General features: G+C 36.7%; 1 protein-coding gene across 4 annotated transcripts in view; it reads left to right on the plus strand.

The window, feature by feature from the left end:
• RIC1 (RIC1 homolog, RAB6A GEF complex partner 1) overlaps positions 1 to 12,716 on the plus strand; it is a 167,890-nt gene that overhangs the window by 91,408 nt on the left and 63,766 nt on the right. For 3 of the 4 annotated variants that reach the window (XM_033237261.1, XM_033237265.1, XM_033237264.1), the window contains 3 exons: positions 4,495 to 4,602; positions 10,884 to 11,026; positions 11,316 to 11,452. In XM_033237261.1, coding sequence (XP_033093152.1) covers positions 4,495 to 4,602; positions 10,884 to 11,026; positions 11,316 to 11,452 — 388 coding nt within the window. The remainder of the gene's footprint in view (positions 1 to 4,494; positions 4,603 to 10,883; positions 11,027 to 11,315; positions 11,453 to 12,716) is intronic. The other variant, XM_033237263.1, reaches the window with a different exon arrangement.

A 12,716-nucleotide genomic window follows, 5' to 3' on the forward strand; every position in this document is an offset into this window, starting at 1 on the left:
CACATTCATCTCTTGCTGCTTTCAAGATTCTCTTTGTTTTTTGACAGTTTGAACATAATGTGTCTTTGTGTGCAACTTTTAAAATTTATCCTACTTGGAGTTTCTTGGATGAAAGACTTGTTTTTCTCAAATTTGGAAAGTTTGTAACCATTATTTCTTCATATATTCTCTTTTCTCTCTCCTTGCCTTTGGACTTCCATCATACAGACAGGCATTGTTATTTATGATGTTGTTCCCATAAGTCTTTAAACTGTGTCTATTTTTTTTTCATTCTTTTTTCCTATTTCGCAGATTGCATAGTTATTGAAATCACTCGTGTAGAATAGTCACAAACTGTTAATTTGTTGAGTTTTACAGGACAAAAATCTAACAATTGTCAGTTACTATATTAGTCAGTATAGGTTAAATCTCCGCAGTAGAGGATTAAAAACAGAACATGTACCAAGTGTTGGCTCTTAAATTTTCTGTTCAGAAGTGACACAAATCACTTCCCCTCATATTTTATAGGCCAAAGTAAATCATGTGGCCACACCTAATTTTAAGAAGGCAAGAAACTGCAGTTCTGCTGTCTGTCCAGATATGAAAAACATTAACATTTACAGTGTGTGTTCCCTTCCTTACCCCATCCCCAATCCATTCTTTAGCATTTGTTCCATTATTTCTATGTGCAGACAGAGGTTATTTTGTTAGTCTCTTTAACTCTATAATTTTCAGTTGCTTAGAGCCTTAAATATTAGAGCTTGATTATCAGCTCCCTTACTTTCTTAGCTTTGTGACCAAGAGCACAGTTCTCAATATTTGTTAAGTTTCAGTTTTCTCTCTGGAAAAGTGGAGATAATTCCTGTCTCAAAAGATTACAAATGATCGGTTGAGATAATGTGTATAGAATGTTTTGTACACTGTTTCATACATAGTAAATACTCTATTCCTGTTCTCCTGGCATTCGGTGCTCTCATAATCTGGCTTCATCTTCTTCTAGCCTCATCTTCTGTGACTCTCTTCCAATCATCTGATGCTGTACCTTATCAAATTATAGTTGAACTCTAAAATATTTTTATCAAAGTCAGAATTTTTTTGTTACTATAATTTTTAAAAGTTTGCTCTATTTTAGTATGTTTGGAAGACAGGATGGAAACTTTCCTGCCAGATGTAGCTCTAATTTTATAATGGAAGTCATGAAGAAATTAGGATTTACTTAAATTTGCTTTAAAGTTCTTATAATACTTGTAATAAATGAGGTATTCATATAAAGAAAAACACGGTTTCCAGTTTTAAGATAGGTAATGTGGTTTCCATTCTTTCTCTTGATAATCACCAACAGAAAAAAAGTTGAAATAATATTTCCATCTTTAATCAAAACTAGAGGTGTCTCCAACCCTTGAGCTAAAAATCCAAAGGGAAAGAGTAAATAACTAAGGAAGACCATCAAACTTGAGTGCTTAAGAACCTACAGGATACTGATAAAAAGCACCTTGTTTTACCTGCAAACTCAGAAAGGCTCAGGGATTAGATGGACTAGTACTACAGAATATAGAAGTGAGGCAGGAGCTATCAACATAGAGATTGCTTGAAAACTCTGAATAAGGATTCCTGTGTTCCCACCTCACAGGAAATAGACTGTCTGGTTTAACAATATGTATTTAACAGTAGGACAAGAGTGAGATATTAAAGTTGTCATAGTGCCTCCTTACCCTGCTTGGCTCCAGACTTCTGTCTTTCGCACTTTGATATCCCAGGCAGGTTTGAGGGCTCCTTCCTGGAGAAATGGAACCACTGAAGAAAAACTGCTCAACGGGTACTAGTATTTGAAGACCCCAACAAAAAAGCTGGCTGGCTACTACCCTGCTGAAGTCCACGAATTGGCAGCCTGCGGACACATAGTCACCTTTTTGTTGTTAACCTCTAAAATCAGAACAAAGGACTAAATGTTGTTAGCCATCTTAGGAAAGTTTCCAATGTAACTTAGAAACACATACCAGAAAAAAGGAACTTAAAGTAAACAGATAATTGAGGGAATGAAAACACCTCGAGGAAATAATTAACAACCTTAGACAAATTTTGGCTAATCATACAAAGCAGGATGGTTTAAGAAAACAAGGGGAGTGGATGAGAAAATTCTCAGAATGAAAAGTACAATAGTAGAAGTATATTCAGTAAAAGCATTGAAAGAAACAGTTGAGGAACTTTCCCTGAGTATAGAATAAAAGACAAAAATAAGAGAGAAAAGAGAAAATTCGAGTTTAATATGAGGTTTAATATCTAACTGACCAGGAATTGTAGAAAGAATAGGGAATGGTGAAGCTTATTATTATATTATGGAAACAAAACATGCAAATTTCCTAGAGTTTAAACTAAATATATCAGTAGATTGAAGAGGTCTAGCAAGTACTCAATGCAGTGATAAATATTCACATACTTGTAGAAAAATTAATTATTCTGAAATTTCAGAACCCACTGGATATAAAAAGAAGATGCTAGGTACTTCAGAGGAAAATGAGCTAGTCTGTGAATAGGAATGTCATCGAATTCCACAGTCACACTTGAGAATCTAAAAGGACACGTACCCAATGTACTTAACTCTCAGATTCAAAAGTTGTCAACATCCCCCTATCCCCATGCATGCATACTTTTTAAATATTAAGGCAACTTCCTTGTACTATATCATTCAACTCTAAATGCTTCTGTTTTATCTGTAATAGGTAGACATTTTAAGGAAACCAAACCACAATATTATTACACCCAACAGTATTAACAATAGTTTATTAATGTCATCAAATAGCTAATCTGTGTTCAGTTTTCCTATTTTAACTCAGAGCTGTTATTTTAGGAGTTGGTCTGTTCAAATCAGCACACATGTCTTAAGTTTCCACTAAAAGGAGTCTACCTCTGTGTTGTTTTTTGTCTTAAGCTTTCTAGCCCTATTTGAATTTTAACGTCTGTGTATATATTACTTTGGAAAATAAAATTTAACTTTAAAACCAGATATATTAATACATGGAAGACATCTCAGTAAATCATCATGGGCTGTGTGTTCGGCAGTTTAAATGTGACTCCTATAAACTTAATTACTTTCATGTCCTTTTTACAGGCTGTCACATCAGTTAGACATGTTAGTTGAACATGAACCTGTATGGTTAAACATTAGCTAGTTTAGTCATTTAGACTTAGAAGGAATTAAGTACTCCAGATCATAGCAGTAGCAGGATAGAATGGTAATAAATCACAAAACTTTTATAATAAAAATAGTCTGTAACTAAAAAATAAGCAAGAAGGAAAACTAAAAAATGAGCATCAAAATATATTTCACAAAGCCGGGATTTGAAAGCTATTGGATTTGTTTGCCTCTTTGTGCATATTTTAATAGTATTGACAAATTAATTTACAGGACTGTACTTGACTGGAAAGGGAGAGATGATATCAGCAGGCTAATTGTTGCCACAAGTGATAGCTGATGGTGAGAGACAGATAACTGTTAAATTCCAACACAGGCACTGAAGAAGATACTGCTCTGCTATGCCATGTGAAGATAAAGAATACAAAACAGCCTGTAGTCCTTTGAAGGGTAGTGTGTGACAGTTCAGTTAAGTTGGCATTGACCCAGCACTCTGCTGCAGCTGTTTAATGCCAGGGATTTAAAATTTTAGGTATTTTGTTATTTATTACTAAGTAACTTGCGAAACATCTCCTAATTGCACCCTTGAATTTAACCTTAATTCTGATACATACCCAAAGAATAGGAATCAAGGATAAGGTGTGGAGTAAGTAAAGATGAAGCTACATGATTTGGACCACTGGGACAGGTACTATATAGAATGATACATTTTTTTTCCCATAGTTGCCCACCTTGGAAAGGGCCCTCAGTAATTTTAAACAAAATGCCTGTTGGTTCTCTTTAGAGTTAGTTCACTTTTATTTCAAATGTGTTTTTTTTCTCAGATTCTCTGCTCTTCTCCTTCCCACCTTCCTAACACAAATTACATTGGTCAAACATTTATTTCCAGTTGATAAGTAGATATATCTGCTATAATAGAATTTAAGTCTGTTTTTCTTGTTTTTTTTTTTTTTTGAGATGGAGTCTCGCTCTGTCACCCAGGCTGGAGTGCAGTGGCCGGATCTCAGCTCACTGCAAGCTCCGCCTCCCGGGTTCACGCCATTCTCCTGCCTCAGCCTCCCGAGTAGCTGGGACTACAGGCGCCCGCCACCTCGCCCGGCTAGTTTTTTATATTTTTAGTAGAGACGGGGTTTCACCGTGTTAGCCAGGATGGTCTTGATCTCCTGACCTTGTGATCCGCCCGTCTCGGCCTCCCAAAGTGCTGGGATTACAGGCTTGAGCCACCGCGCCCGGCCTTAAGTCTGTTTTTCATTTGAGAATCTGAAGGATGAATACCTGATTTGTAAGTTTGATTTCATTTACTTTATTTGATTGGATGTATATTAGCCACAGAGTGGAGGCAAATTCAATATCTTTCTTTAACTCTATGATGTTTCTTTTAGAGGAAGTCCACAAATGAAGGGGACACCCCATTTTAAGGAAGAACAGTGTGCTCCAGCATTAAATTTAGAGATGAGGAAAATACTGGATTTACAAGCACCCATCATGAGGTACAGTACTTTGGTTAAATTTGACATTGTGTGATGACAGTAAACAATGTAGTTGGTAAATCCCTTGACCAACAGGAAAGTTAGTTTAATTTCTTTTAATTCAAGATAACTTTTTAGTTCTGGAAATGCTTGATTAACCCTTATAAGACATTGGAAGTTTTGCAGATGGCACATTATACTTAAGTTATTATAATAACGCTCATAAATTGAATATACCAACTATAATCTTATTTTGAAATTTATATTTTATAAGGTCTAGAATTGTTTGAGTGATAACAGTCCATATTTCCCAAAACAATACTGATGAAAGCACACAAGTTGAGGAAAAGGGAAAGTGCCTTTGTTTCCAAAGTTGTCTTAAGCTTCTGGGAAGTTTATGTACACTTGGAAGAAAGTTACGGTTTTTCATCCAAGTATGAATAAAGGTTTTATGACAAAGTGGCCAGAAATACCAGAATACCAAAAATCTATTTTATACCCATTGGTAGAAAAAAATAAGGACTCTTACCTACAATTTGGCTTTATTTCTTTAATTGTTGTTCCACTATTGATGTTTTAGTTGTCACTTAGTTTAGCTGCATATCTTTTCCATTGTGTAGATGTAAGAAAATTTTCTTAAATGACACTCAGCTGTAAAAACATTGAGGACATTCTTTATGGAAAAAAAGCTTTCTGAATATGTTGTTGGGTGAAAAAAATAAAATGCATATGTTGCTACTGTTTGTTTTTAAAAGGGAGATGAGGGATCTCCATCTTGTTTAAAAGAGAACATGTATTTTTCTGGAAGAATACATAAGAAACTGGGGATGAGAACTGAGTAGCTATGGGACAGGTTTAGGGGAAAAGCTATTGTGTACTCTTTTTTAATATTGAACTATGTAAATGTATTGAATTATATGAATGTAATGCTAATTTTAAAAAATCCCTCTGATTCACAGTTCTAAGAAAAGGTTTATTTCACCATTTCTCTTGTTAGAGTACTGTACAGAATGATACTGGAACATATTAAATAAAACTATGCAAGTGGCTGGGTATTGTCCATCCCTTCATATCTTATTCTCATAGAAAAGAACACAATTATTATTTGCTTAAATGTAATCAGTGTTACAAAAGATTGAGTTCAAGGTTACTCATCGCCTTGGTCAGAAGGTTATTCATCACTTCACATTTTATTTATTTCAGCATGGGAATCACTTTCAAGAAAGTAACTTGATACATAAGGAATTCTGAGTGTCTGTAGGTACCAAAAAGGGTGGAATGGTACAGGCTTGGTTTTCTACCTCCATCTGGTGGGAAACCTTGTATGGTGCATGGAACTAGAATAGAAAAAGAGCCAAAAAAAAAAAAAAAAAAATTTCTGCCATCTTGTCCAAGTTTAACCTGTCAGGTGCTAGGTTTTAATCTATGAATTTAGGTGGTTGGAAATCTGTAAGGTTTCTCTCAAAACTCCAGTGGAATAATTGCATTTCAGAACAAAGTTATCAGCACCTGAAACACATAACTGCTGGAAATTTGAAATTTCCTATAGAATTTGAATTGAGTGAGAAGACATGAAACTTAGATTTTTATAACCAATTATTTTCCCTCCTATCACCACAAATGTAAGTCAGATAAGGCTAGGGATATTGGTTATGCTGTTGCTTATAGAAGTAAGAGTACTATCTCATCTTTTATTTTTGATTGAAGAAAAAATATGATTAATGTTAAGCATCTAACTTTTGTTATTGAGGCTAGAGAATGTTTAGAAGGTAAAAACATAATTTTAATAAGAGTTTTCCCTCCCCTCCCCTTCCCTCCCTCTCTTCCCATTCCTCCGACAGGGTCTCACCTTGTCACCTAGGCTGAAGTGCAGTGGCACGATCACAGCTCATTGCAGCGGCATGATCACAGCTCACTGCAGCCTCAGCCTCCTGGGCTCCAGTGATCTCACCTCAGCCTATCAACTAGCTGAGACTACAGGCACATACCACTACACCATGCTAATTTTTTGTACTTTATTGTAGAGATAAGGTTTCACCATGTTGTTGAGGCTGGTCTCAAACTCCTAAGCTCAAGCCATCTCCCCTCCTTGGCCTCTCAAAGTGCTGGGATTACAGGTGTTGAGCCACCACGCCCAGCCAAGATCCTAAATTTAAACATAAATTTAACACACACACACACATCTGGGATACCACATAGCTCTCATAAAATTCATGAACTCAATGATTGAAGAGACTCTCTAAGGACATAAGTTAGAGTAGATTTACATAAATTTTTAAATGTACTCATTAACAGTTGTGATATTAAAAATATTTCAGAACCAGGCTGGGCACAGTGGCTCATGCCTGTAATCCCAGCACTTTGGAAGACCAAGGCGGATCATGAGGTCAGATCATGAGGAAGGGCAGATCATGAGGTCAAGAGTTTGAGACCAGCCTGGCCAACACAGTGAAACTCTGTCTCTACTAAAAATATAAAAATTAGTCTGGCGTGGTGGCGTGGGCATGTATTCCCAGCTCCTTGGGAGGCTGAGGCACAAGAATTGCTTGAACCCGGGAGGCAGAGGTTGCAGTGAGCTGAGACTGCGCCACTGCACTCCAACCTGGGCAACAGAGACTGTGTCTCAAAGAAACCAAAAATTTAAGAACCAATACAGCATGGAAAGACATGGGTTATATTAGTTATCGAACAGGGTTCTGACATCGCCCTACTATGCCAATAATGAATCCTTCAGTTGGCCAGATTTTTCTGAGGGCGAGGATTCAGTTGTAGCAAACACTTGGGTGCCTTGGGGCAAGGTCTATTTACTAGCCTTTATAGAAATACTAGTATTTTAACAACTGACACCAGCTTTTTTATTTCTAAATTTTTTTAGAGATGGTGGTCTCACTGTGCTGCTCAGTTGGTCTCAAGCTCCTGGGCTCAAGTGTTCCTCCTGCCTCAGCCTCCTAGTAGCTGGGATTACAGGCACAAGCCACCACGCCTGGCTCAGCCTTTGTTTTAACACGTTTGTCTACTTTCGATTAAATGAGAAGGATATATCTGTCTCTTCCTATGGATTATTTATTATGTTTATCACAGTTTTTAAAAAGTCATTATCTTCTATTTCCAATATCAAGATTATCTGTAAGTCTATTTATATTGATGGATTTTTCTCTTGATTCTAGGTTACATTTTTGTGTTTATTCACACATCTGGTCAGTCATTTGTTTGTTGCAGCATTGCTGATTATCATGTTGTAGAGATTATGAACTCTTAATTTTGTCAGACGATTGTTGAGTTTTTGTCTAGCAGGTAGTCAGATTACTGGAGTGTAACTTTTATTTCTGTCATATACAGTGATTTTCTAGGGAGATAGGGTTAGGGGAGAGAAAGAATGTAGTTTGGAAAAAACAAGGCTGACTCCTTCCAAGGAAAATCACTGGTAAACCAGTGACTACTCTGCTATATTGCTTCTCTTGACATTGTCAACTTGAAGTAATCAGAAGGATCAGAATCTGGAATTAATGCAAGCAGAAAGCTGGCCAGTCAGGGAGAACAGACTTCAGAAAATGGGATCAGTGTTCCAAAGTTAAAAGTTCAGTTCTTGCAGGCCAAGCACACTGACTCACGCCTAATCCCAGCACTTTGTGAGGCCGAGGCGGGTGGATCATCTGAGGTCAGGAGTTCAAAACCAGCCTAGCCAACATGGTGAAACCCTGTCTCTACCACAAATAGAAAAATTAGCTGAGCATGGTGGCACATGCCTGTCATTCCAGCTACTCGGGAGGCTGAGGTAGGAGAATCCCAGGAGGCGGAGGTTTCGGTGAACTGAGATGGCGCCACTGCACTCCAGCCTGGGCAACAGAGTGAGACTCTGTCTCAATAAAAATGTTCAGCCAGGCACGGGGGCTCACGCCTGTAATCCCAGCACTTTGGGAGGCCAAGGTGGGTTGATCACCTGAGGTCAGGAGTTCAAGACCAGCCTGGCCAACATGGCGAAACCTCGTGTGTACTAAAAATACAAAAGTTAGCTGGGCATGGTGGCATACACCTGTAATCCCAGCTACTGGGGAGGCTGAGACAGGAGAATCGCTTGAACTCGGGAGGCAGAGGTTGCAGTGAACTGAGATTGTGCCACTGCACTCCAGCTTGGGCAACAGAGCAAGACTCCATCTCAAAAAAAGAAAAAAAAAGTTCAGTTATGGCTTATATAGGTTTAAAATAAAGTTTAGTAGGATTGTAATGTTTTGTATACCAGGCTGGTGTATGAGTTACAATTTAGTTACAGTTTGTTTTCTTTATGGCTTTTCTTTACAGCTAGTTTTCATTCCTTTCCAATTTAAAAAGAATGTATTTAACATTTCCATTTTAAGACAATTTGATAGCCATGAAGTCTTTGTGTAAGAAAGATAAGAGGGAAATTAATCTACCATGAAGATCAACAGTGAAGAGGGAAGGGTCTTCCCTGGATCCCTTTAGTCATTTATAACGTTTATAAAACAATACAGTAAGGAAGAAAGCTAATCTATAATCAGAGAAAGAAAGATTACAGCTGCCTGGGTTATAGCTGCCTATTATGTGACTCAGGCCCCATAATTACATTTCTTTAAGGCTCAAAAGTAATTCAGATTTCCAACAGCTTAGATTTTGAATTACATATTTTCATAGCATATAGTAGTACATCTAAAACATAAACTTTTTATACTCCACCCACCAAATGATACACATAGATTTTATCACTGAAATATAAATTTGAAATTAATATATAATGCTTTAAAATGAAATTTCTATAAACTGGGAATTTTAATTGATTACAAATGGCTGTGAAGTTCAAGAAATAGAGCTGGGTAAAGAAACATCTGTTTCTGATCTTTCTCAGTACTTTCATAGTTGGGGAAAAAACAGCAAATTCTTCATTAACTGAAATCTTTGGAGTATAAGTAGTTGAAGTCAACTTTCCAAAGAATTAAAGGTTTAGTTTAAGAATTAAAATACTAAAAGACATTTTTTTGTCTTTATGGATTAAAATATTTCTGAAATATGCTCTTTCCTTAAGTATGAAAGGGAATTTAATAGTATTTAATAGGTTGTATATAATATACACATAACATTTTTTGTTTTTCCTTATATAGTATTTGATACTTTGAACACTCTTTCTTAAATTCATCTTACTTCTCGGCTTTCTTGGTATCAATTTCTACTGGTTTCCCTAGTTGTCTTTTTCTTTGTGCCAGTATCTTTGCAGACTCATTTATGGGTTCCTCTTTCTTCTAACCCTTTCCCTCTTGCCTCCTTTGCACAAATATTTAGTGACAGATTTAACTAACAGTGCCCTTGGGACTGTGCATACAGAGGTGAGCAAAACAGGCTATTTCCCCCTTGAGTAAATGCTGAATATCTTCACAAATATTGATAAGTGTTGAGATCATGCTGTGTAACTATTTTTCACTTCTTGCCTGAGAAGTCCTCTGAAGACAGAGAATATTTCATTCACCTTCGAATATCCAACACAGAGTATAGCACCTGTCACTGAGGATAGGCTCAGTAAATGTTTGCAGAAGGAATGAACAATGTGATACTTGCTAATACCTGCGAAATATATTGGCCTGGAACTATACTCTAATACAGTAGCCACTAGTCACACATTAATTTATTTAAATTTACATTAATGAAAAGTAAATAAAAGTTCAGTTACTTTGTTGCACTAGCCATATTTCAAGTGTATAGTCACCACATACAGCTCATAGCTACTGTTTACAGATAGCTAGATAGTTTACAGATACAGAACATTTCCATCATTATTCAAAGTTTTATTGGACAAGTACCGGAGAATTGTTACCTCTACACTTAATGGCTCCAGATTGTCATACTGTTATTAGTTAGGTCTTATTCATTTTATGGTTTCTCTACCTCTTTTTCTTTCTTGTCTGCTATCACTTCTGTTTCCATCTTCTAATTTGCTGTTTCAATATTTCTAGTTTTTAACTAATTTTATCAGTTACCAAGTTTGTGACTGTGGCTGCCCATAGTCTTTCATTTCTTCTAGGATTTCTGATTCTAGATTGAAATATACATAGATAAAGTTTCAGATAAATGGAGATGTTTTGTAAATGGTTTCATGATCATTTTTGCATGAGTATTCTCTAAAGCAGTTTTTATATTCATACACATTGCTTTCCCAGAAGTTGCAAATAAATGGAGATGTTTTGTAAATGGTTTCATGATCATTTTTGCATGAGTATTCTCTAGAGCAGTTTTTATATTCATACACTTTGCTTTCCCAGTATGCTCTCTTAAAAATTAATTGATTCTACCTACAGTTTGCAGTCTGTGTTGGAAGATCTCCTGGTTGCTACTTCTGATGGACTTCTTCATCTTATTCACTGGGAAGGAATGACAAATGGAAGGAAAGCCATTAATCTTTGCACAGTACCCTTTTCAGTAGACCTGCAGTCATCTAGAGGTAGCTATACTTTCTATATGAGGTTGAACCAGTTGTTTTATGTTTGATATCTAGTTAGATATCTTCTATGGATGAACACTTCTTTGGAATTACTTATGCTAGGAGAGAGGTAGGGAGAGTATGAGAGGCGGGGTGAGAGAGGCATTTAGTAGGAAAGGACAGTTTAATTGTTTAGGGTTGTTAGGTCATTATTTTTACCCTTTTAAACTTATAGGTTTTTCTGGCAAAAGGTGAGAGAGTAATATATTATATTCTTAATCCTATTTCATGTGCTTATGTTTTTCATCAGTAGGTTCATTCCTGGGCTTCACAGATGTACATATCAGAGACATGGAATACTGTGCCACACTTGATGGGTTTGCTGTTGTATTTAATGATGGTAAAGTTGGATTTATTACACCAGTGTCAAGTAGATTTACTGCAGAGGTATGGCTTATTTATTTTGAAGGGTTTTTTTGTTGTTGTTGTTTTGTACTTATTTTATTCTTTGTTATCAAATTCTTCTGTTTTCATTATTCATACAAGATTTTAAGGGTGGTTAATTTTTTAATCAAATCAAACATATAAATAGTATAAGTAGACAAAATTCTGTTGGATGAGTTAAAGAAAAATGATGGTTCCTGTTCTCCTCCCTGCTCTCCTCATGCCTAATTTTCCACTTTTGGAGGCAACTACTTTTTATTCCTTTACTGGTTATTTGGTTTTTAATCTCCACTACTCTGAATATTTCCTTTAATTTTTAGTTTTTAGGCTGTGTTTATTGACTTCTTACTGTGGAGAGTGACAGTTTACTTCCCTTTTCCCTACTTCCACCATACTTCCATTCTTCTCATGTCCCCATTATAATGATTGTGATTTTGGTTAGGTTATATTAATTGCTTATATTTTTATCAATATGTAAGCCCCATTAGTACCTAAACCATGTAGTACTGATGCAGAAGTTTTTGTTCCTTAGTTTAGGTAAAAGCAGGTTCTTGTCATACAGCCAGGAAAGATTAGGCATGCAGACATACTGAAAGGTGAGGAGAGCAGAATTTATTAAAAGAAAGCTCTCAGCAAAAAAAGAAGAGGTCCTGCTATAACAGGCTCCCACCTCACAGATTGATTACCAAGCCCCAACACACACACACACACACACACACACACACACACACACACCAGCTGAAGAGCGGAGGGTCCTCCCTGCTGCACAAGGCGCGAACTTCCCGTGACCCCACCCCATTCTCCCAGTGCACTTGTGGGCACTATTCAGAAAGAATCAGTCAAGAAAGGGCAAACGGGCAGTTTTCCCTCTGCGTCACCAGTTTCATCTGGGACAAGAAGTCTCGTCTTTCAGCCTTCAGGCTCTTTTTGGGCTTGAAGATGGAGTTTGGCTGGGGACCCTTGGCTGTCTCCTGTCTCTGTCAGTACGTTATAATTATTTTTCCTTTACTGCAGATTTTTCCTCCTGCTAGGAATTAATGATTGCCTTGTTCTTTACATTTGCTTAATTTTTATGTACTTATCTCTTATTCAACCCAAATTGTCAGTTGTGTAAATAGCCTCCCAGCTTTTTTAAGCATATTAGCTATTTTGTTCATTTCATATACTGTTTTTTGAGATGGAATTTTGCTCTTGTCCAGTCTGGAGTGCAGTGACACGATCTCGGCTCACCACAACCTCCACCTCTCGGGTTCAAGCGATTCTCCTG

The sequence above is a fragment of the Trachypithecus francoisi genome, unplaced genomic scaffold, assembly GCF_009764315.1.
Source record: "Trachypithecus francoisi isolate TF-2019V2 unplaced genomic scaffold, Tfra_2.0 Lachesis_group16, whole genome shotgun sequence".
Lineage (NCBI taxonomy): Eukaryota > Metazoa > Chordata > Mammalia > Primates > Cercopithecidae > Trachypithecus > Trachypithecus francoisi.